General features: G+C 42.1%; 1 protein-coding gene across 6 annotated transcripts in view; it reads left to right on the top strand.

The window, feature by feature from the left end:
• The first annotated feature begins 6,407 nt into the window (after positions 1 to 6,407).
• The window catches only part of DENND1A (DENN domain containing 1A), a 530,572-nt gene continuing 511,257 nt past the window's right edge, over positions 6,408 to 25,722 (top strand). For 2 of the 6 annotated variants that reach the window (XM_061433489.1, XM_061433487.1), the window contains exon 1: positions 6,408 to 6,677. Coding sequence is in view for 5 of the 6 variants with exons in the window: in XM_061433487.1 (XP_061289471.1) it covers positions 6,661 to 6,677 (17 nt within the window). In the remaining variant the exon portion in view is untranslated. The remainder of the gene's footprint in view (positions 6,678 to 25,722) is intronic. The other 4 variants (XM_061433488.1, XM_061433490.1, XM_061433492.1 and 1 more) reach the window with 3 other exon arrangements.

The following is a 25,722-nucleotide window of genomic DNA, read 5'->3' as shown; positions in this document are numbered from 1 at the left end:
CACTTCTGAGTATATACTCAAAAGAACTGAAAGCATGGACACAAACAGTTATCTGTATACCCATGTTCATAACAGCATTGTTCACAACAGCCAAAAGGTGGAAGCCACCCAGTGACATTTGAAAAGATAAACAATAGAAATTTATTGATGAATTAATAAATTAATGACAGAGATTTCTGTCATATGTTTCATCATAAACTAACCTTGAAGACAGTATGCTAAGTGAGATAAACAATCACAAAAGGACAAATACTGTATGATCCCACTTACATGGGGCTTCCCAGGTGGCTCAGTGTTAGAGAATCCCCCTGGCAATGCAGGAGACACAGGAGATGCAGGTTTGATCCCTGGGTTGGGAAGATCCCTTGAAGCAGGAAATGGCAACCTGTTCCAGTATTCTTGCCTAGAAAATTCCATGGACAGAGAAGCCTGGAAGGCTATAGTCCATGGGGTCACAAAAGAGTCGGACACTACTGAGGGACTAAATAACAACATGCATCGACAACATTCCCCTCTTAGGTGATCCAGAATGTGCGTGGCTAACCTGAACGTTCACAAGAAATTCAGTAAAGAAACCCATTTAACTTGATGTGATTCTGGATATCTCAAATTTACCTTATTACTAACCTTCGCTTTTTGAGTGAGTGGAGCAGCACTCCTATTAATTAAGTTGTGGATCTTCCTGCAGAGTATAACCACAAAACCCAAGAGAATTAGAAACATGCCCACACAAAAAATTATATACCAACGGTCACAGCAGTGTTATGCATAATAGCTAGAAAAGTGGAAACAACCCTAGTCTCCATCAATAACAATTGTGGAGAAACAAAATATGGCCTCTCCATACAATTGAATATTATTACACAATAGAAGATAATGAAGTACTGATAGATGGTACATGGACGAACTTTGAAAATATTATGTGAAATGCAAGAAGTCACACAGAAAGGTCAGTCGTATCATTAAATAATTGCACTTGTATGAATACACAAATCTATAGAGACAGAAAGTAGATTCCTGGTTGCCAGGGGCTCGGAGCAGGGCAGCAAAAGTGAGTGACTATTAATGGGTGTGGGGTTTCTTTCTGGAATGAAATGTTCTAGAATTAGACTGGTGATAGTTGTACAACTCTGCGACTATGCTAACAAACACTGAATTGTACATATTAAAACAGTGAATTTTATGGCATGTAAATTATATCTCTTGAGAGTCCCTTGGACAGCAAGGAGATTAAACCAGTCAATCCTAAAGGAAATAAACCCTGAATATTCATTGGAAGGACTGATGCTGAAGTTGAAGCTCCAATACTTTGGCCACCTGATGCAAAGAGCTGACTCACTGATAAAGACCCTGAGGCTGGGAAAGATTGAAGACAGGAGGAGAGGGGACGACAGAGGATGAGATAGTTGGGTGGCATCACCGACTTGATGGACATGAGTTTGAGGAAACTCCAGGAGATGGTGAAGGAAGGGAAGCCTGGTGTGCTGCAGTTCATGGGGTCGCAAAGAGTTGAAAACAACTGAGCAACTGAACGACAAAAACAAGTATGTATATAACCACAACAAAGTGTACTGGGAACAACAGATGACTGGCCCATCAGTCCTGCCATTTCATACTGTATTATTAGCGGGGTATTAGTGCTCCTTGGGGTTGCTGTTCTTCCCTCAGTAGACATAGTCCTTTAAATTCTAAGCAGAAAAAACAAACACGTACAGAGGAGTGAGGGCCAACTTAGAAACTCAGGAGCATCAGCGTCTGCACGGGTGGTATCACACACACCGTTGGACTTATCTGCTAGATATGTTCAGTTAGCCTATTTTGACAACAGTCCCGAAGGTAAAGTTCCTAAGCCACTTCTCATCACCAGAAGGCTTTAATTCCAACAGTTGATTATGTTATGCATCTGGCAGAGAGGTCTCCTTTTATTTGAATGACATCAGATTCACCTAGCTTTACACTATAAAACAATAAGCTACTGATTAGAGAACTTTAGAACTCAAAAGGACTTTGGAAAGAGGTCAGCTAGCCTGAATTTCTTACTCTGGATAGGGAAACTGAGGGCCAGAGAAAGTCAGGAGCTTGACCAGGGTCACATAGCCAAGCATGACTTGGCTGAGATTGCAATGTCTGACCTCTCCTTCTTCCCTGGAAATGTGCCCCTACCCTGACTTCAGCTGTGCACATGATTTCTTTCTCTCATTTCTTATATAAAGGTTATATTTCCTAGAGATGTGATTGTACAACTAAGTTCTGACCAGTGGAAGGTAAATGGAGAAGTAGGAGCAACTCCAGGAAAATGCACTTAAAGATTAGGACTTGGCGTGGGGCATGGCCTTCTTTTCTGTTGTCCTGGTTGCAGATTAGATGTCTGGATTGTTCAAGCAGTCATCTTGGACCATGTGGTGGAAGCTGCACCTAGAGGATAGGGAAGCAATAAGGTAGAATTGTGGGTCACCAGCCTCAAAGAGGTCACAGTCTGAGGCACAAAGACAAGTTTACAATCTAATGCAGAATAACCACCATCCCAAGACTAAATCAACTGTCCTGTCCTATCGCTATGCCTTCAAATGAGTATGATTTATGGGATTTTCATACCAGCTCTGGAATGCTTATCTCTAGACTTTAGGTGAAAGAGAAATAAACTTCTATTTTTTTCAACCACTGCTATTTCAGTCTTCTATCATTTACAGTTGAACTGACTTCTAATTGCCAACATCCATTGGATCATAGAAAAAGCAAGAGAGTTCTACTTCTGTTTTATTGATTACACCAAAGCCTTTGATTGTGTGGATCACAACAAACTGGGGGAAATTCTTCAACAGATTGGACCACCTCACCTGCCTCCTGAGAAAACTACCTGCAAGTCAAGAAGCAATAGCTAGAACCTGACATGGAACAATGGACCGGTTCCAAATTGGGAAAGGAGCACATCAAGGTTGTATATTGTCACCCTGCTTATTTAACTCATATGCAGAGTACATCATGTGAAATGTCATGCTGAATGAAGCACAAGTTGGAATCAAGATTGCCGGGAGAAATATCAATAACCTCCGATATGCAGATGACACCACCTTTATGGCAGAAAGTAAAGAAGAACTAAAGAGTCTCTTGATGAAAGTAAAAGGGGAGAGTGAAAAAGCTGGCTTAAAACTCAACATTCACAAAAGGAAGATCACGGCATCCAATCCCATCACTTTGTGGCAAATAGATGGGGAAACAATGAAAACAGTGACAGACTTTCTTTTCTTGGGCTTCAAAATCACTGCAGATGGTGACTGCAGCCATGAAATTAAAAGATGTTTGCTCCTTGGAAGAAAAGCTATGACCAATCTAGACAGCATATTAAAAAGCAGAGACATTACATTGCCAACAAAGGTCCGTCTAGTCAAAGCTATAGTTTTTCCAGTAGTCATGTATGGATGTGAGAGTTGGACCATAATGCAAGCTGAGTGCTGAAGAATTGATGCTTTTGAACTGTGGTGTTGGAAAAGACTCTTGAGAGTCCTTTGGACTGCAAGGAAATCAAACCAGTTAGTTGTATAGGAAATCAATCCTGAATAGTCATTGGAAGGACTGATGCTGAAGCTGAAGCTCCAATACTTTGGCCAACTGATGAAGAACTGACTCATTGGAAAAGACCCTGATTCTGGGAAAGATTGAAGGCAGGAAGGAGAAGGGGATGACAGAGGATGAGATGGTTGGATGGCATCACCAACTCGATGGACATGAGTTTGAGCAAGTTCTGGGAGTTGGTGATGGACAGGGAAGCCTGGCATGCTGCAGTCAATGGGGTCGCAAAGAGTCAAACATGAGTGAGCAACTGACCTGAACTTACGTCTAATTGATTTAGAATGCAAACAATTACATCCTGGGCTGGGAACTCAGGTGTCCTGAATCCAAGTACAGGACTATTTATTATGAAGATTAATACTATTAATAATAACTTTTGAGTGCTTATTATATGCTAGTCACTGTTATGTACTTTATGAGCATCATTAACTCATTTAATTCCCATGCCACCTCAGTAAGATAGATCTATTACCATAATTTCCATTTTACAGACAGGGAACCTGAAACACAGAGACAGGGAATACTGTACCCAAAGGCACAAATTTAGCAAGAGACAGAGCTGAGATTTGAACCCAGGCAATCTGGCTCCAGAGCCTGACCTCTTAATTCCTCCATCACACTCTCTCTTATGATGTGAGCTTTTCCTTGAGCTCTCTACCCACTCTACTGAGGAGGAAACTGAAGCAGACAATTGTCTAATCACTTGCTTAAAATCTCCGCTTGTCACAGCAATGCAGCTAGCATTAGAAGCCAGACTTCTAACTCCCAGTTCAATGCTTTCTCCCCGGACCACCCTGCAGTCTCAGAGGCCACCTGGACAGATATGTAGCCCTTCCCTTCCAGTCTCCCTCCCTCCAACATACACACATCACTTCCACCATCACCGCTACCACCACCACCACCACCACCCAACAGGCACTCAGACATTTTTGTGGCCAGGATGGCTACAACCTCCTTTGAAAAGCATCCAGCTTTGCCCTCCACCAAATAACTCTGTTTTATTTACAGTCTCCTGCTCAGAGCCTTTGAACTGGTCGCTCATTCCAGGGGAGATCTTGATAACAACTATTCCTTGGAGAAGGTTCATAGGAAACAAGGTGAATAAACACCACAGAGGCCCTCCCTGTCTAGCAGAGCTTTGGTCCTGAGGGTGTTTATAAGGCAGTGTTGGTGTCTGGATGGAAAAGACTTTGAATTCAAAAGGGCAGTTGGGACATTTTCAATTTTTGTGTTAATTCAAAAAAGTTCATCCTATGCCTTCCTTCAACCTTAGGGCACAGGCAAAAGACAGAGATTATCTTTATTCAGAATGTAATTCCAAATGGAGCTCTTCTTGTTTTCTTTCCTCCCTCCCTGGCTGGGGCTAGTTATTGTAGTGACTGAGGGCTGGGGAGACACTTAATGAATTTATGAGCTAAAATGGCAGAAGAGATGAATGGCATTTCAGAACAGAAAAGTGTAAAAAAAAGAGAAGAAAAGCCTAATTCAGCAGTGAACCATGAACCTATAGTGTCTTCTGACTTGTGGCCAAAGGTGCGTAACTGTGTCACATGTCTGGAATTATTCAGTCTAGATGCTAATCTCCATTCCACCAGCTACTAGAAATGTAACGTTGAGCACAAGCCGCAGTTTGCTCTGCGAAAAGAGGGGATAAACTCACAAGGTTACTGTCAGGGTTGGTGCAAACCATGTAGGGGAAATATGGTGCCTGCTTCAGACAGGGTACTTATTCACCCATGCATGAAACAGTAGCTAAAGGCAGTGATCATTATAGCTGTCTTTGTTATTCTTCCGGCTTCCCTTGTGGCTCAGCTAGTAAAGAATCCGCCCCCTCCTCGCCTCTGCTCGCCCCCGCCCCCCCCCCCCCCCCATTTCCCCTGCAATGAGGGAGACCTAGGTTCGATCCCTGGGTTGGGACGATGCCCTGGAGAAGGGAAAGGCTACCCACTCCAGTATTCTGGCCTGGAGAATTCCATGGACTGTATAGTCCATGGGGTTGCAAAGAGACATGACTGAGCAATTTTCACTTAGGATTCTTCCAGGCCTAGAGGGGATGATATTGGGGTGTTCATGGAAGTGAGCCCTAAGGGGGCGGAGGTTGGTGATTTTGGCTCTCAAGTATCTTCATTTGCCTTGACTGAATCTCTATCAGATACTGTTATGGTGTCATGAGATTTCTGTATTGGAGCCCGTCCCCCTCCCCCCAAAAAAGGGCTAATAAAGGGAGGCAGAGGTCCTCAAGAGTAGGGCAGAGCAGAGCCACTAAATGGGTCCCATGAAACCCCCAGGTGGCTTTCCTGTGGGGATGTGAGGTCTTCTTAAAGATCTAAGGGGAGAGGAAGGGCCTCCACCAAGAACCATGTTGGGGAAGTGGCTGGTGTGACAGAGGGTCTATGGCTCCCTTAAAGAACTTATTGGAAGGTGTGGGGTTTTCAAAGGAAAAACCTGTCTTTTCATGGAGGCCTGAGTGGGAGACAGTTTATCTCTAAGCCAGAGCCACTGGGTGGGAGGACTCCGCAAGACAGGAATGGTAGCTTGAGGGTCTCTATCTATGGGATAAACATCATTTTGGGGGGGGGTTCAGGTGTTGGTTTCTACAGGAGAACAGTGGGAGGGAAGGTCTTTAGGGGCCATCACCCGGAAGACACCATGCACCGAGTTCCCGGAGTCCAACCTGCTGATGCGCGGTTCCCCTCCAACCCCTCCAATCCCTCCAACCCCTCCGCCCTCACGCGCCCCGCCTCCCATGAGCCAACTACAGTTCCCGGCAGCCCCCGCGGGCGGCGGCGGCGGCGGCGCGGGCGGGAGGGGGCGGCGGTGTGAGAGGCGGAGGGGGAGGCGCGCGCCGGGCACGCGCGCCGGCGACCATGGCGTTCGCCCGGCTGAAGCGAGTGCATTAACCCCGGGAGGCGGCGGCGGCGGCTGCGGCTGGGGAGCGAGACTCGAGCGGGCGGGCTCAGCCTGAGGGAAGGGAGGAAGGGGCGGGGAGAGCGCCGGAGGGAGGCCGGTCGGCCGGTCGGCCGCAGGCGGGCGGGCAGCGCAGCGCAGCGCCGAGCGGGGCCCGCGGGCCCATGAGGAGGCCGGGGGACCATGGGCTCCAGGATCAAGTGAGTGTGGTCGGCCTGGGCGGAGCCGGGCCGGGCGAGGGGCGGCGAGGCCGGGCAAGCGCTGCAGGCCTCGGGCCGCGCGGGGGACTTGTTGCCGGGACCCCAGGGGCGCCCCGCGTGCTGGCGTCATGCGGGGAGGGGGACTGTTGCCATGACGATCCAGGGAGGCGCGGGGGCGGGGTGCGCGCGGGGTGGAAGGGCGCCAGTGGTCAGGTGTCCCCTCCTCACCTGAGGGCGGGAACAGCTGATTATAAGGTGGCCTCCTCCCCGGGGTTACAGAGAGCCTCTGAAAATGGTCACACAACTGTTGGGGGTAGGGCGAGAAATCTCCAGAAGCAACTCCCCAAATGGGTGTTCGGAGCGCCCCTGAGAGTTGGGCAGTCCTGAGGTGGCAGCTTGGCTGCTTAAGGCCTATGGTGGGAGGGGGGGCCATAAAAGTCGTGAGAGGTTTTCAGAGGGAGGGGCCACTCAAGGACTTAAGGTCTGGATGTCCTGGGGAGGAAGAAGGCCCTTTTCTCTCTCCTCCTGTCTCCCCTTCCTATCTATGCAAGTCTCCCCACAGCAATGCCAGAGGCTGTGAGGGAAGATACCCCTGTGCTGTAACCGAGCACCTGATCTTGATAATTGTTGGAAAGGTTTTGTAATCCAATCTGGCAAATTCCCTCTCTCATTCATTCATCTGGAGTCCCTGGTGAAGGGTTAGATTTCTGGGGAAAATGTTGATACATCTGACTTCAGAACCCATTGAAACATTGTTGCCTTCTTTCTAGACGTAGAAGTTGACTTTGGAAAGTGCAACTTTTATGCAGTCTCTCTTGGGTGTGTTGCTACTGACTGTATCTCCGCTCCCAGCCAGGTCTTCTCGGCCTCTCCCTTCCTCAGTTCCAGAACACGAGATGCCTTATCTCTAATCACTAACAAATGTTCACTTTTTCTCTATGAGTAATAGAATTGTTTAAGGGCACTTAAAAACAAAGTTAACAGTGCAGGCTTTTCCTTAAAACAGTTTTCAAAGGATACTTTAAACTTGCTTAGAAGAAAGTCTGAAGAATGTGTTTACTTCAGCATTTTGAGAATTATGCTAGGGAAGTTTGAAAGGGGAAGGGCCTTATGGGCGAAATCTAGTAATTATTCAAGTATTGCATGTCTTGTTCAGTTGGTGTCCATGCAGTGTGACCTTTGGCCAGCCTTGTAGTCCTCTGACTCGCTTAGGTCTCCATTCACCAGACGCATCTAACAGGCTGCAGCAGCCCTGAGACTAGAAAAGTTTGCTTATTATGATAAAGAAAATGGAAGAGTTGGATGAGTACACTGTTAATTCTTGATTTTTGTGGAAATGAGGGGGGTGGGGGAGGGGGGAGAAGCATGCTCCAAATAGGCTTAAGAAGCTTGGGAGGTAAAAAGTAGTGAAGCATTGGGATTGAAGAGGCACTCCAAGTTTAGCTCCTGCTTCCAAGCAAGAGTTGTAAACTTGGATTTCAATAGCACTTAGAAACACTTTACAAAAGCCACCTTAGAGTTGCAGGGTATCCTTGTGAGGATGCTTGCCCTTCTTGTTACAAAGTAGTTCAGAAACTTGCCAGATATGAGGCATGTCCATGTCAGACTCAGCATGAAAATCCAAGTGGAAGTTCAGATGACTGGGCATCAGATCTGTGTCTTGCTCTTGAACGTTGCAGGTTGACAAAAACATTTCTCCACAGTGTTTTGTGGAACCCATCTCTATTTATCTTGAGTGCTTGGGCAAGAGAATTTATGTGTGAAATTCTGTTAGGTGTGAAATTAGTATAAAGAATAACCTTGATCTTGAAACTAGATTGCTGCTGCTAAGTTGCTTCAGTCGTGTCCGACTCTGTGCAACCCCATAGATGGCAGCCCACTGGGCTCCCCTGTCCCTGGGATTCTCCAGGCAAGAACACTGGAGTGGGTTGCCATTTCCTTCTCCAATGCATGAAAGTGAAAAGTGAAAGTGAAGTCGCTCAGTCATGTCCGACCTGCAGCGACCCTGTGGACTGCAGCCTTCCAGGCTCCTCCATCCATGGGATTTTCCAGGCAAGAGTACTGGAGTGGGGTGCCATTGCCTTCTCTGTGATTGCTTGGTGGTAAAAACTTAGACATGGGAAATATGTTAGTTTCACCTGTGAGGTAGGCTGAAAGAGAATATGAAGAGAGAAATTATGAAAAGTAGTTGTGATTTACAGTGACTGTCGATTAGGAAGCTTTTGCCTACAGGTAAGGAACAAGGACGGACAAGTGGTGAGGAAATGGTTTTCTTAGGTGCCTCCCTGATTTTTGGAGGAAACAGGGCTTTGGTCACTATTGACCATCAGTTCCATCTGGACAGGAAATCACAGACTGAGCTCAAGATATTCAGCTGGCTGAGGTGAAGTCTGAGTGTGCAGGCTGCATTGTGTAGGACAGTCTTAGGGGTGGAGGAAGAGAGCTTGGGGGCCCCTCCAAGCAGGCTGCCTGTGCTTTTTCCTCATCTCTGATACTGTGTGGCTGATCTAGTCAGGCTAAAAATATGGAATCAGATTTGGATTTAGATTCCACTTTTGTCTGCTGACTATGAAACTTTGTACAGATAGTTACCCTGAGGGTAAAATGAGGAAGGCTATATATTGCAGGGTCATAATGAGCAATAAATACAGTATCAACATGACTGCTGGACCCATATTAAAAACTCGGTAATTGTTAGTTTCTTTTTATACTTTTTCTATCAAAAGACTAAGAAAATTGCTTTATTTTATTCCAGAAATGTCAGAGAACTGTGTGTTTCAGGTGATGGAGAAGAAGGTTTTGAAGATCTAGGAATTAGATTGTGAACATGCAGAACAGGACTCAGCAGTCTCTCATTAAAATAAGAAAGTTGATTGAAAACAATACTGTGTGTAATTATGAAGCTGGTGTCTGTTATATGACTAGTAAAGCAGTTGAGTTGCTCGGCACGGGTGTTGAGGTTTAGTGCTTGATGGAACTTTCCTTTTAAGTTAAGGTGGTTGAATGTAATCTCTGTGTCAGGTATGGTAGTAATGCTCTCTGTGAATCATTTCATCTAATCCTCACAACTGCCCAATGATGTAGGTACTATTAGCCATTTTTTAAATGAGAGAATTGGGGTTTGTAGGCCATAGATTGGATGCCAGCCCTGATGCCAGTTCTCTGCGCCTGCCTCTCTAGGCCAGGTGTCCTTCATCTGTGCATGCTTTCCCCCACCTAGGCCAGATGTCCTTCATCTGTTTCTATGACCCCCCCCTCCATATTTATCACTGTCATAGCACTAAATTTAGTTCTTTGTGTGTCTCCTATGCTAAGCCGAACATAAACTTCATTGAGAGCAGGGACGTTCTTACTTGTCTTTGAGTTCCTTGTGTCAGACCCAGTACCTAATACATCAGTTTGTTTAGGAAGAGTTTATGGAATGCATTTATGAAATATGTTGGGATCTGAATTGTAATGCTACCTAAAGGCTCCAAGATGAATGTATAGAGTTAAAAAGTAACAGTTAGCAATTTGAACTCTTGAGGAGGAAGGCTGTTTATAAGTTTTTAAGTTGAATTGCCCTGGTCTAGGCAGCAATTTCTTATTTTTTCTGAAGAATGTTTATAGTTCATCCTCGTTTTAGTAAAGGAACCTTGATTTGCCTCAGATATCTACTTGGGTGACAGGAAAGGTTACCGGTGTACAGGTAGCATTCTGAGAAGCTCCTAACCTTAAACCTGAGCAGATGTTTATTTATCTAGGGAGATAAAAGGAGCAACGGTAACTGGCAACCTTCGACAGGTATCTTTAAATCTTATTTAGTGTTTGAGTGATCCCAGTGGACTGGAATGTGGTTAATACGAAGCAATTTAACTGATAATGTAGACACACAGCAGGAAACTGTGGCAGTTTTAATATTTTTTGTGGTGACATCCTAGAAATTGTTTCCAGGCACCAAGGGCAGGAAGTGGATTGTAAGTAATCGAAGGAAGTACTCTAAGTGAGTTTGAAGAAGCCTGACATTTATGGGCTTGGAGAAAAGCATACTCAAAGATTTGAAGGCATAGGGACAGAACAGGACAGCCGATTTGGCTTTGTGGTGGTGTTTATTCTACATTAGCCTGTATGCCTGTCTTCTGTCCCTGTCAGACCATGACCTTTTTGAGGTTGGTAACCAAGAAATTTATCCATTCATTCATTTACTTACTATCTCACTAAGAAGAGTGTCACACACTTATTATATTCATCATTATTATCATAATTGATGGAAGTACTATGTTATGTGCCTGGTAGCAAACTCCAGGAGTTGGTGATGGACAGGGAAGCCTGGCGATTTGCAGTCCCTGGGGTCGCAAAGAGTCAGACATGAGCAGTTCAGAGCAACTGAACTGAGTGAGGGAGAGGGGTTTCTCCAGTGCCTCAGAGGTAAATAATCTGCCTATGTGCAGGAGATGCAGGAGCCATGGGTTCAATTCCCAGGTCAGGAAGATACCCTGGAGGAGGAAATGGTGACCCACTCCAGTATTCTTGCCTGGAGAATCCCATGGACAGAGGAGCCTGGCTTGCCACATTCCATAGGGTTGCAAAGAGTTGGACACGACTGAAGCACAGTGAGGGAGAGCTTACTGTGGAGATGACATTTCAGTTGAGACTTAAGGATAAGTCATTAGTCATGTAGAGAGACTCACAAGACTTCATTCCAGGCAGAGTAGAGCATATACGCACCTTGAGTCAAGAAAACCTTAGGCACTATCAGGAGCTGACAGTGGGTTTACGTAGTGACTGGTTGTGGGGAGGCTGGGGTGAGACTGGGGCCCTGAGCAGGGCCTACTGCAGGCTGCGGTAATCTGCAAACAACTTTATTAACATATAGTTCATATACTATAAAGCTTACTCTTTTATAGTATATAATTAAATGGTTTTCAGTATACTTAAAAATACCACTATCCAAGTCCAGAACATTTGCATCACTCCAGAAAGAAACTCCATATACATTAGTGGTCACTACCCATTCCCCCCAAACCCTTTTAGCCCTAGGCAATTACTGATCTACTTACAGTTGCTATGGATTTGTCAATTTTAGGCATTACCATATAAATGGAATCATATATAATTCTTTGTCTTTATTAAACATAATGGTTCCCACATTTATCCATATGATAACATATATGAATATTCCATTACTTTTTGTTGTTGAATAATATTTCATTGTATGGATAAAGCACATTTTATTCACCCATTCATCAGTTGTTAGGTATTTGGATTGTTTCCACTTTTTCACTGTTATGAATAATGTTGCTGTGAACATTTTGTGTGGACATATGTTTTCATTTCTCTTGGGTATATACCTGGGAGTGGAATCGCTAGATCATATTGTAACTCTTTTTAAGGAACTGTTAAACTGTTTTCCAAAGCAGTTGCACCACTTTGTGTAAAGTAGTGTCTCATTGTGGTTATGATTCGGCCCTCAAGAATTGTATAGAAAACGAAAGATTAGAGTAGATCAAAATAGGTTTCTCAGAAGAGGGTGAAACTGGAACCAAAAGAAAAGTGAGATTTAGAGAAGGGAGGAAGGATTTCTGGAGGAAGAACAGGGGAAGTTATATGACTGGAAAGTGGGGATAAGCCCATCATTGTTTTCTGATACAGAGAAGCAGCCTTGGCTTTTTAAGATTGCTCTGCTCTGGGCTTTATTTGGACAGCCTGTTAAAGGATTCCATTACCAAAATGCACCACAGACTGACTTCTTTGTGTAGCACAGCTGACATATCTTCCTTCTGTGGGATAAGAGTAGGAGTTGAAATGTGACTTCCTCTCCAGGGCCCTCTAATACTCTTCTCTTTCCTCTGCCCACCACGGTGCTCCCCTCTCAGTCTCCATAGGAGAGAGTACAAAGACTTGGGGTGGTGGAACAAAAGTCTTGCTAGAGGGACTTCCCTGGAGGTCCAGTGGTTAAGACGTTGCCTTCCAGTGCAGGGGGTACAGGTTCGATTCCTGGTTGGGGAGCTTTTCCACATGCCTTGTGGCCCAAAACCCCAAACATGAAATAGAAGCAGGATTGTAACAGGTGCAATAAGGACTTTAAAAAATGTTCCACATTAAAAAAAAAACAACACAAAACTTTAAAAAGTCTTGCTAGAGACTGAGTTTTCCATTATTAGCACCCAGAGATAGTCCCTTGAATTTTCATGACTTTTCTGGAAAATGTTTTGCTGCAACTCTATCATTCTAGTCTGAGCCATTGCCATCAACTTGGAGGGGTTTGCACAGCAGACAGGAAGGTTAAAACAGGCAAAGTATTGCTGTAGGAAAAAAAAAAAAGTTTTTTTTTCTAGACTGTTAAATTTGTGTGTAAGGTCCCAGCTGAATTTCCTTTTGTGGCCAAAAACCCCACAAAAGGGTTTTAAACATTTTTTTTTTACACTTTTTGTTTTGGGGTACAGCCAATTAACAATGTTGTGATACTTTCAGGTGAACAGTGAAGGGACTCAGCCATACATACACATGTATCCATTCTCCCCCAAACTCCCCTCCCATCCAGGCTGCCGTGTAACTTTGAGCAGAGTTCCCTGTGCTATACAGTAGGTCCTTGTTGGTTACTCATTTTAAATATAGCAGAGTGTACATGTACGTCCCAAACTCCCTAACTATCCCCTTCCTCCGTCCCTCTCACTGGCAACCATAAGTTTGTTCTCTAAGTCTGTGAGTGTCTTTCTGTTTTGTAAGTTCATCTGTATCATTTCTTTTTCAGTTCAGTTCAGTCGCTCAGTCATGAAGGCAGGTCATATAGTACTTCTCCGGCTGGAATTCTTACTGTGAGTTGCAAAGTTTAGTGTTTTACCTGGCTCTAGCAGGAACTAATCTCTGGATTTGAAACATCCTTTTTGGTTAAAAGGATTTTGTTGAGAAATGGAAAGATAAACAATGAAGAAAAATAAACCAAAGGAAACAAAACAAAGTTGGTCCTACTTTAATTGGAATCCATATCCATTCTTTCCAAGTATTTTGGACTTGAAAAGGAACCAAATAAAGGAAGTAAGAAAACATATGTGTTCCTGTAGAAAAGATAGGTTATATCCCCAAAGTTCAATTGTAATTTGGTTACAGTATTTAGAATGTATTTTTCTCCTAGAGATACTGTTGTATACATTAAGCATAAGGACATTCCAGGTGAATTGTGTCTTTAAAAGACATAGGGAGATTACAGATGTAGCTGAAATGCGGAATATGTGCATAAAGATTATAGGCGATAAAGTTGAAAAAGCAGGTTTGTGCCACTGCAACCTGATGCTATTGAAGGATTGAGTTGGGAATGTAATATGATCAGATTTGGGTGTTTAGGAAGATTACTTTGGCAGCAGTAGTTTAGAACAGTGATATCTCAGGCTTGTGAAGCGTGATCCACTGTGGTGTGAAAAAAACATGTTAGAATCTCTATTTGTTTCTATATCAGCTTTCAAAGGGCTTCTCTGGTAGCTCTGTTGGTAAAGAATCCACCTGCAATGCAGGAGACCTGGGTTCGATTCCTTGGTCCAGAAGATCTGCTGGAGAAGGGATAGGCTATGCGCTCCTGTATTCTTGGGCTTCCCTTGTGGCTTAGCTGGTAAAGAATATGCTCGCAATGTGGGAGACCTGGTTTGATCCCTGGGTTGGGAAGATCCCCTGGAGAAGGGAAAGGTTACCCACTCCAGTATTCTGGCCTGGAGAATTCCACTGTACAGTCCATGGGGTCCCAAAGAGTTGGACACGACTGAGTGACTTTCACTTTCTTTGACTTTCATACCTTTCAAAATTTCTGTTTCTGTGTTTTCTAATAATATACTATAGATTTGTATAGTAAAGCATTCTTATAATTTATAAATAAAAATACATAGATGTATGCTCAAGTTTTTTTTACCCATAGGGAGGAATGCATGGAAAAAATTTGGAGACTGCTGTTTTATAGAACTATGTTTAGTTTATATGGCAGAAGATCAAGGCCTGAAGTGAGGTTTTGGTTTTCAAAAAAGGACAATTTGACAGAGATTTTAGGTAGAATTGACAAGACTTGGTGACAAATTACATGTAAGAGGCGAGAGAAGAATCAAAGATGACTTGCTAAGGTTAGCAAAGTTATAAATGGGTGTTTGGAAGGTGAGGACTGGTTATATAATATGTTTGCTTTTCTGAGGAAAAGTGAAAAGTTATAATTGGGAGAAGGCATTTTAGTCTGTGGTGAGAAAGAGAGAAATCTTTAAGGGCACCAGAGTGAATGCGTGCGTTCGGTTTAGATGAATAATTCTTCAGGTGGGCTTGCCCGAGTTTCTGAGGGGAAATCTGTCCACCTTAGGTTTTAGGAAGAGAGAAAAAATAAACTTTTGAGTTTACTTTAGCCACAGGAAAGGTTTCAGGGATGTTTCATTGATCTCGCCTAGGCTGTATGAATAAAAAGGAGGAAGGAAACCAATCTTGGTAAAGATACTGTTTCACTCCAAGCAAATAGTTACTGTACTCCAGGGCGTGATAGGAGTGAGGGTGGTGTGGGCCTCAGAGACCCTCAGGTTTGAGTTCCCACAAGCACTCACAATCCCCATCTGAGTTCTAAGTTTTTGAGCCTCAGTTTTTTTAATTTATGAAAGGAAGCTAATAAATCTACCTTTAGAGTTGTTCTGAGGATTAGCTGCCCACTCCAGTATTCTTGCCTGGAGAATTCCCTGGACAGAGCCTGGTGGGCTACAGTCTCCCTGGGGTCACAATGAGTCAAACACGACTGGACAACTCACACGTTCAGCAGAAAAATAGCTGTTTAGTTAGCTGTTCAGTAAATGTTGTGTAGTCACTAAGTCATATCTGTGTCTTGCGACCCCATGGACTGTATGTAGCCCGATAGACAGCTCTGTCCATGGGATTTCCCAGGTAAGAAAACTGCAGTGGGTTGTCATTTCCTTCTCCAGGGCATCTTCTTGACTGAGGGATTGAACCCAAGTCTCCTGCATTGGCAGGCAGATTCTTTATCACTGAGCCACCTGATGGCAGCTCTCATTAGTATTGTTTGGAGTAAATGGGACATACTTGTCTGAGCAATCTGAAGTTAAAAAAAAAGTTCTCCAAAGAAAGCAGGTGTTCCTTTTTATAGCTTTTTTTTTTTTTTAAAGACTAAGTATTTGCTTTTTCTTTATGAGTGTGTTAGGATGATGTGTTGTATATTTTACTGAATTTATTTGAAGGTTTGTGATCCTGGTATATGCAAAGTGCTAGTCCTCTTACTGGTTGGGAGAAAAACTTTTAAATTTACTCAGAGACAAGATGAGCATGCAAATAATTAAAATTATAATAACATTTAAGAATATTTTGTGCCTCCTCTCTCACCAGTAATTGAAAATTTTATTCAGTTTTAGAAAAGATTCTAAATCTTCCCTGGTGGCTCAGAGGTTAAAACATCTGCCTGGAATGCAGGAGACTCGGGTTCGATCCCAGGGTCAGGAAGATCCCCTGGAGAAGGAAATGGCAACCCACTCCAGGAGAATCCCATGGAGGGAGGAGCCTGGTAGGCTACAGCCCATGGGGTCGCAAAGAGTAGGACATGACTGAGTGACTTCACTCACTCACTCATGTTCATCTGTTTGGATGGTGTCACTGTTCACTTCTACTCTTTTTAAATATAGCTTCATTCCTTTTTTCTGAATACTTAAAATTATTTATCTTTTTTTTATTTTGGAAAAATTTAAACATTGTGAAAGCAGAGAGAATAGTGTAATGAGCCCCCAAATACCCATCACTCAGTTTCAGCACTTATTAATTTATGGCTTTCTTAGTTCCATTTATAGATAACTCTTCTCCGCCTTCTAGTCCTTGATTATTTTGAAGCAAATTATGTCTGGTTATCTCTTTTTTGATCCATTAATTTGTTAGAGGCTATAAAATGATTTTACTTCCATCATTTCTTCTTGATATTAACTAGAATACTTCTGTAAAGAAAAACTTCTGCATATCAACTATTTGGTCACCCTGAGGTGCAGTTCATATGGGAAAGGCATAATAAATATTTGATTCATTTTATTCATTTTTCAAACTGTTTTCTAGCATTTTCCCAGGGTGACTGATTTTTTTCTTTCTGATTATCACTTTAAACACATATTAATAGATTTAAACCTGTTTGCTATATTTCACTTTACTGTAGTTATCCTCATGGATGTTAATTTGCCCTATTTTTGTCTAGTGGAAGCTTCTTCAGGTTAATGTCCAGAGTCCTTTTGACAGAATCCCAGTAGTTTTAATAGCTCCCTTGCCTTTTGGTGTGATGACCTAGATGTTCCAGGTTCATCTTGTATGTTTCCTGCTCCAGACCTGTTTTCTGCTATTTCTCTAAGGAGTCTTGCTTCTTTTTGGTGGGAGGTGGTGTTAGATATTTCAGTCTAGGTTTTAGAACTTTTTTTTTTTTCCTACTAGGTCAGTCATTATTTCTAGGCTCCTCCAGGGATCGAAACTAGGAAGTTGTGTGTGTATATGTGTGTATTTTTAAGGTAAACTATATCACATGTTCATATTGATATGTACAATTCAGGACTATCACATTTTAATTTAGCCTCATTATTCTTACATCCGAATCTCTTATCACTCATGTCAAAAGTTCTGATTTCCAATAATGCCAACAGAAGTATTCTTTTTGCTTTATCCCACCATATCCATGGAACTCAGCCAGCATTACCAACTGTATGTAGTGAAGACAGGTGTGTTTTTTCAATTTGGTGATTCTTTTTGTCCTTAAGCATATATGTGGACTAGGATTGTATAGTCAGTTTACTGTTGTGAAACCACTAGAAATGATTTCTTTCTCAGTGGTTGTGTCACCAACTCAATTCATAGTTGTTGTTTTTTTTGCGATCTTTTCTGATTGCTTTTTAAAAATAATTTTGTTTTATAATTACATAAAATACTTCCATGGTTTCAGAGCCAAATCTGCAAAAAAGGTGTATTCAGAAAAGTCTAATGTCTATCCTTCACACATCACCCTGTTTCTTCCCTCTGTAGGTTGCTAGTTTAAAAAATTTTTTTTTACATTTTGTTAGAAAAAAGGTAAATACATCAACATATTCCCTCCCCTCAACAACTCTCAGACAAATTATAGTATTCTATGTACACTTTTTTCTACTTTACTTTTCTCATTTTATTCCCTGTAAAGAGTTAACTTTTAATAGTATATAGAGGTCATTCTCATTTCTCTGTAGGGATAGCACAGTACTCTAGTGGATAGGTGGACATGGGTTTTTCAACCTGTCTCACGCTGATGCTCCTTAGGTTGCTCCCAGTGCTATTATAAATGGTGCTGTAATGAATAGTCTTGTGTATGTCCCTTTTTGTATTTCTACCATTATATCATTGGGATAGATTTTTAGAAGTGGTATTGCTGGGTCAAGGAGTAAATTTATATGTAATGTTACTTTAGTAAAATTATTAAAAGGACTTCTCTGGTGGTCCAGTAGCTGAGACTCTCTGCTGCCAGTGCAGGGGGCCTGGGTTTGATCCGTGGTCAAGGAACCAGATCCCACATGCCACAAACTAAGAGTTCACATGCTGCAACTAAAAAGATCCCGCATTCTGCATCTAAGACCAAATGCTGCTAAGTCACTTCAGTCGTGTCCGACTCTGTGCGACCCCAGAGACTGCAGCCCACCAGGCTCCCCCGTCCCTGGGATTCTCCAGGCAAGAACACTGGAGTGGGTTGCCATTTCCTTCTCCAATGCATGAAAGTGAAAAGTGAAAGTGAAGTCGCTCAGTTATGTCCGACTCCTGGTGATCCCATGGACTGCAGCCGACCAGGCTCCTCCGGAGTCCATGGGATTCTCCAGGCAAGAGTACTGAAGTGGGGTGCCATTGCCTTCTCCTAAGACCAAATAAATAAATATTTAAAAAATTATAAAGTAGTATAATAGACTTTAGTAAAAAGTGTCAAATTCTCCTCCACACAGATTGAGCCATTTCATATTCCCACATATGATAATGCTTTGTTGCCTTACAGCTTCACCAACAGAATGTGTTTGTCAAACTTTAAAAATGATTTTAATCAGAGCTCTTAATGCTTGTGATAACAAATCAAATCATTTGTAAGAGCTCATGATGAAGAGTAATAATTCTCTACCCTACACTGTACTTCTTCAGAAACAGCCTCTATTAACTGATTTTTAGCTCTTCTATTGGTTAACCCATAACCCTTAGATAAATCTCTATCTCTTAATTAAATTAAGTTTAGATGGTATTTGTTGACACTCTGAAATGGAAGATGATGAGTACCTTTATAATATGTCTCTCTTCCTCTTCTGCTGTTTTATATGTATCTATATTTCTATTTTTTATAATGATTGTATTTTAATGTAATATAGTTTTTATTCCATTAACTTTCAATAGTGTCTTTTGACGCCCACTTTCTAAGGGAAAGATAGGTCATTTTTGTTCTGATCCATGACCAGGACCAAGTTTTCCATTATTTATCTTTAGGTTAACTCTAAAAATTGTGTTATGAATATTTAAATATTGTTTAGCATAGGCCACGTAGGGTGCTAGAATAACATTTTCTTCTTTTTTGGAGTGTTGTCATGATCTCATTTGACGGAGAATGTTCTTAACATCAAGGTCATATAACCTTTTATAATCCACTCAGAATTTAAAGTTATGCTAAATTTGTTTTGTATCTGGCTATGTGTATATATTTTACATTTACATGTACAAAATAGCACAGAGACAACAGCCTTGTGTAAAGACCAGCCCAAGACATCACACGAGTAAGCTTTCATCCTCCTGTTGGCAAACTGAAACCTCTACTTGTAGCCTTTGTGAGGGCTAGGGCACCTCTGGGAGCCTGAGCCTTGGCTTTTGACTTTGACCTTGCGGTAGCCTCAGATCAGCAGAGCAGTGTCACTGCTAAAGCTTGTCTCCCAAGCTTCTAGGACTGATGCCTTTCAGGATCTTGGCCTTGATAAAGGCTTTGATGGCCTTTGTCTTATTGGTGTGCATCTTCTTTACAGCATTCTTGTGTTTCTTGAAAAAGTTCAAGATCCTTAGGAACTTAGGCTTCTCCTCCTTGAAAAAGCCATTGTGATTAGGGTTTATTGATGCCATTTTGGAACTGGTTATGTGTGGTGTGGTTCTTGGACTTGGCCATATGTGCTGCACTGCTGCTGGCAGCCCAGAAAGTAGGACTGGGAAAGAGCCATATTTGGATTTTGATTTAAAAAAATCCCTTTTTTCCCCTCTCTTGCATTACTTTACCATGTCGTTAATTTTTTCCAAACTTAGTTTTATTGGGGCTCTTTTTTTTTCCCCTGATGGTTTCTTCCTAACTTCCTGTTGATTTGTATAAAGTCAGCTATGTTGTTGTAATCTTGGAATGTCCCTTCACCACTCCCCTACTTCATTATTTCCTGGCCCCTGTGTTATTTTGTTTTCTAGAGGACAGATTTAAGTTTTTATAGGAGGCAGTCACACAAGTGGACTTGCGAAAAGAATGCGTTTGAGTTCTCACAGGTCTTTTCATGTCTGAAAAATGTCTGCTTTTTTGCACTTGATTTATGGTTTGTATGGTCATAGAGTTCTAGGTTGGAAAATTTTCCTGCAGAGCTTTGAAGTTTATTTTCCCACTGTCTTTTAACTGGCTCGTTATGACACTGCCCTGGAAGGGGAAGATGGCACTCTGCCTTCATATTGTCAGATTGGGGTATATGACTAGATTTCATGTTCAGTCTTCATTGACACCTAGGGTGCAGAATTCCCTTTTCCTGCAGGGCTGAGGTGGGAGTTGTGGTTCCCAGGAGACCTCCACCAGTATCTCCCTGGCTGGGTGCAAGTGGTACCTTGTTGCTGCTCCCTCTATGGCCTCAATTACTGCCATGTGAGTATGGAAGTCCAGGCTTTCCACAGTCTCCACTGAAACCTTGTTGTGAGAGTCCTTGTTACTGTGCAGTGGGTATAAGGAAAGCCCCGGTTCCCTACGTGACTTTCTCTAACACCACACTGGCAGGGGGTAGGTGGATGGGATACTTCGGCACAGCCTGGCAAAGGTAGAAATCTAAGTTGCTTCCCTATGTTTCCTTTGCTGACTCAAGTGAGGGTGGGACCACACAGGTTTTTCTGTATTGTTTGGTAGTTATTTCCTAAAAGTTTTCTGACTTGTTGCTGCTGCTGCTGCTAAGTCGCTTCAGTCATGTCTGACTCTCTGCGACCCCATAGATGGTAGCCCACCAGGCTCCCCCGTCCCTGGGATTCTCCAGGCAAGAACACTGGAGTGGATTGCCATTTCCTTCTCCAGTGCATGAAAGTGAGAAGTGAAAGTGAAGTCGCTCAGTTGTGTCTGACTCTTAGCTACCCCATGGACTGCAGCCTACCAGGCTCCTCCGTCCAGGGGATTCTCCAGGCAAGAGTACTGGAGTGGGGTGCCATTGCCTTCTCCATCTGACTTGTTAGGTGGCCCCTTCTCAGGCCCTTCAGTTAGAGCTGACTTTTGTTGGAGGTTTTTTTTTTTTTTTTTTGGTTTTCATCAGTTGGTGTTTCAGGTTGCCAGTTACTATCGTCATGAGTGGCTGTTCAGTTTTATCAAATGCATTTTCTGCATCTACTGAGATGATTTTTTGATCCCTTTCAACCCCCTTTTTTAATGAAGTGAACTACATTTATTTTCAAATGTGTAACTTTGTATTCCTGGGATAAACCTGTTTGGTTGGTCTTGATATCCTTTTTATACATATTGCTGGATTCAGTTAACTAGTATTTTATTATTATTTTTTCATGATTTTGACTATAATTCTTTTTTGAAATGTTCTTGTTAGATTTTGGTATCAAGATTATACTGACTTTATGAGAAAGAGGACTACCTTAAAAAACTGTTGAAGAAATGGTATGATTTTTTTTTTTTTTAGTGTAAAAAGTTATCAGTGGTTACTGATGTTTGGATTAGCAAGGGAAGTCTCTATTGAATTTAAGAAAATTAAGTATTACTCATGCTGCTGCTACTAAGTCGCTTCAGTCGTGTCCGACTCTGTGCGACCCCACTGATGGCAGCCCACCAGGCTCCCCTGACTCTGGGATTCTCCAGGCAAGAACACTGGAGTGGGTTGCCATTTCCTTCTCCAATGCATGAAAGTGAAAAGTGAAAGTGAAGACGCTCAGTCGTGTCCGACTCTTCGCAACCCCATGGACTGCAGCCCACCAGGCTCCTCCATCCATGGGATTTTCCAGGCAAGAGTACTGGAGTGGGGTACCATTGCCTTCTCCGAAGTATTACTCATAAGTAATGAGAAATGAGAATAGGAAAATGCTTATTTGTGTTTCCCTATAATATCAGGGGATAGATAATCCCTCCCTTCCACCTTCCACATTCAAACTCACTCCGCCTTCTCTGTTATATACACAGATATTATTTTATTTTATTTTTTTTGACTGACCAAGTTATGGTCATCATGATGTTTTATCTCTTAGTATTTTAGCCTATATCTCCTAAGAATGAGTATATTCTTCTATATAACCACAATTCTTTTATCACCATGAAAAGATTTTGCATTCACAAAATAATATATTTAACATAAAATTTAATTTAAATTCTCCCAGTTCCAATAATGTCTTTTGCAGCTTTTCGTTTTTGAGTCTGAGTCCAATTAGGGATCATATATTGTATTTAGCTGTCCTGTCTCTAGTGCCCTTTCATCTAAAACAGTTCTGCTTTCTCTTTTTCTTTTTGTCTCTGACATTGACTTTTTAAAGAATCCTGACCATTGTTTTTTTTTAAAGTCCTCCATTTAGGATTTGTTTTAATGTTAAAAGCTCATGTTTAAACATTTTGGCAGGAATACCACATATCATAGGTAATGTGTCTAATACCATAATCTTTTATTCTCCTTTGAGGTCACTCCTTTTCCTTCATCCTTATTTAAAAGGCTCTCATTTGTTGTCTTTTTATCTTCTTTTATTCTCCCTTGTTTCTGTTTTGTTGAAGTCATGTTTCTGCTCTATTTAAATATGCCACTTTCCTGAAATATGTTAATCTTTTTCAGAAGTATATTTGTTCTCCAAGAGATGATGTTCTCTTTCCATTTGTAATATTTATAATAGGTGTTCTATTTTCCATATGCCCTTGAGCAAGGTGGACTCTATCTAGTTTTACTGTTTGCCCCAGGTGGGATGAATGGGGTACCATGAATACTGTTCTTTATGCCCACAGCTGACCCTGAGATCCCTTTCTCAGGTCTGTGGTTGAAGAACTGGTTCATGTTCATTGTTCCCAGTTGAATTCCTAGAGACTAGCAGGTGTTTGCACTAGTGAGGTAGAATTTTATTCCCTTACTGCCTGATACTCTCATATTTTCAACTAATAACATGCAAAAGAACTAAAATTCCCAGAGTGTACTCCATTAGAGTTATTTTTGTCTTTGTTCTCACTGTACTTTTTATGTGTAATTATTATAACCAATATAACTACTTTAAAAAGAAAGTCAAGTTATCAGGTAGCTCCCCCTGCCTATTACAGTGTGTTCATGTGTGTGTGTGAGTGATCCATGAGTGTAATAATCAGGATTGAAGGGTAAGGTGGCCGAAGGTGGGAAGAAAAATTAACCTGTTATATTAAGAGAGTAGTAATGAGGGCTGATACTAGGATGTTTCCTTTTATTTTGCATCACATATGCCTTTATTTTTAGTAGTTCAGGTATCAGTGAGAGTTGTCAAGGCATAGTGTCAGATTAGAAAGTCTTCATGACCAGATGGATTATGACTGCAGAATTTGTAGCCTGGGTAACTGAGAGAAAAAGGTGGCAGAGCCAGCATTAAAAATAAGGAAATTGAGATGTTTCTGGGGAAATGAATCATTGGTTTGATCTGAGTTATATTGAGTGAGGTTACTGTCTGTGGGGAGCTCTCCAAGGGCAGTTAAAATTTGGACCTGAAGGTTGTAAGAAACTATATCTTTAGGTATAGTCTGGGAGTCAGTTATAGAGTGACGAGTACTGAGAACTAAAGAAATGTCATGAATCTAGTGGGTGGATGGAGGTTAGGAGGGAAGGAAAGATCAGTAAGATGCTAGGGACATCTCATATCCTAAATCCAAACATCAGCTTGTTGATTCATGCACTCGTCTCTGTTTGCACTGCTATCCTCTCTTGATCCCGGTCACCGTTCTCTCTTACCGTAATGACTGTAACGTCTCTTGACCGATGCTTTCTACCACTCTTGTCTCTCTCCAGTTCAATCAGTATCCAAAGTAAGTCTTCCAAAGGGCAAATCTGATTATGTCAGTTCACTGGTTAAAATCCTTCAGTTGCTTCCTGTGTTTTCAGATTAAAATCCACATATCTCACATGACTTAAAAGACCCTTTGAGATCTTGACTCTGCCTATTAATATAAAAATAATGACCAACATTAACTGAATTCTTTTGAACATTAGTACTTACTCTAAGTACTTTACATTTGTTAACTCATTAAATCTTCACACTTAGTCTTTGAATTTATTAATACCTTCATTAACAACCTGGTGGAGTAAGTACTTCTGTGATCCCCATCTTGCAGATGAAAAAGACTTCCAATATCCGAAAGTCACAGAGTTAACAAGTGGGAAGCTAATAACTTTGCATTCAGTATATTATTTATTTTTCACTATAATCTTACCGGATAAGAATTGTTAGTATCCCCTTTTACTAATAAAGTGGGACTTCCTGGGTGGCTCAGACAGTAAAGAATCTGCCTGCAATACAGGAGACCTAGATTTGAACCCCAGGTTGGGAAGATTCTCTGGAGAAGGGAATGGTTACCCACTCCAGTATTCTTGCCTGGAGAACTCCATAGACAGAGGAGCCTGAAGGGCTACAGTCCATGGGGTCGCAAAGAGTTGGACACTGCTGAGTGACTAACACTTTCACTTTCAAAGTCAGAGATGTTGTTTGCCCAGGACACACGGGTTATGAGTGGTAGAGCTAGATTTGGAGTCTGCTGCTGCCGCTGAGTCGCTTCAGTTGTGTCCGACTCTGTGCGATCCCATAGACGGCAGCCCACCAGGCTCCCCCACCCCTGGGATTCTCCAGGCAAGAACACTGGAGTATGTTGCCATTTCCTTCTCCAATGCATGAAAGTGAAAAGTCAAAGTGAAGTCGCTTAGTTGTGTCTGACTCTTAGCGACCCTATGGAATGCAGCCCGCCAGGCTCCTCCGTTCATGGGATTTTCCAGGCAGGAGTACTGGAGTGGGGTGCCATTGTCTTCTCCAGATTTGGAGCCTATATATATATATATATATATAAAATGACTCTGAGTGTCCCCTTTCCAATCTTGTCTGACCCCAGCCTCATCCATAGCATTCCTCACTTCCTACCTCTGAGCACACATGCACATACCGTGGGTTAACTTTTAATCATTCTTCAGGTTTTAGCTCAAATAGAACTCTGGAAAAACCTCTGAGCATCCCCATTACTCTTCCTGCTACACTTGGAGGAACTCTGCCCATCAGCCTTGGCTGTGACTCTTCTTTGAATGTCTTCCTGTAGCCTGCAAACTTCATGAAGTCAAGTGCTGGGAGAGTCTTGCTCACTGTTACACCTTGAATGACTTGTACCATGTGTGGCACATAATTAATAAATACTAAATAATTAAAGTTTAACCTGACACAGAAGTTTGGTGTTGACTGTACTTCATTCACAAAATAGTAGTCTTTTTATATATTTAACTTTCAACTATTTATGTTTGTGATGGTTCCAAATAACTGATAATCCCTTAACCATGTGGCTTTGGCAGATCCCCTCGGGATTATAAATGTTTACATTTGTTTGTATTTTTCTTAGGCTAAGATTGTTATGCTTCATCCCTAGAGGAAATACTGATTATTACCAGAGAAAGACAATTCAGAATATGCTGATTTAACTGGAGGGTGCAACCTGGGGGGTCTCACTGGCTGTGACTAGTATATAATGTTAGACTTTCTGACACTGATGGATGAAAGTTGTTTCTACTCTGCCTATAAGCTGGTTATTCTCTTTGCTGCTGCTAAGTCGCTTCAGTCATGTCCGACTCTGTACGACCCCATAGACGGCAGCCCACCAGGCTCCCCCATTCCT

This window comes from Bos javanicus, chromosome 11 (assembly GCF_032452875.1).
Source record: "Bos javanicus breed banteng chromosome 11, ARS-OSU_banteng_1.0, whole genome shotgun sequence".
Classification (NCBI taxonomy): domain Eukaryota; kingdom Metazoa; phylum Chordata; class Mammalia; order Artiodactyla; family Bovidae; genus Bos; species Bos javanicus.
The sequence above is the reverse complement of the archived record's forward strand: the minus strand, read 5'-3'. Positions and strand labels throughout refer to the sequence as shown.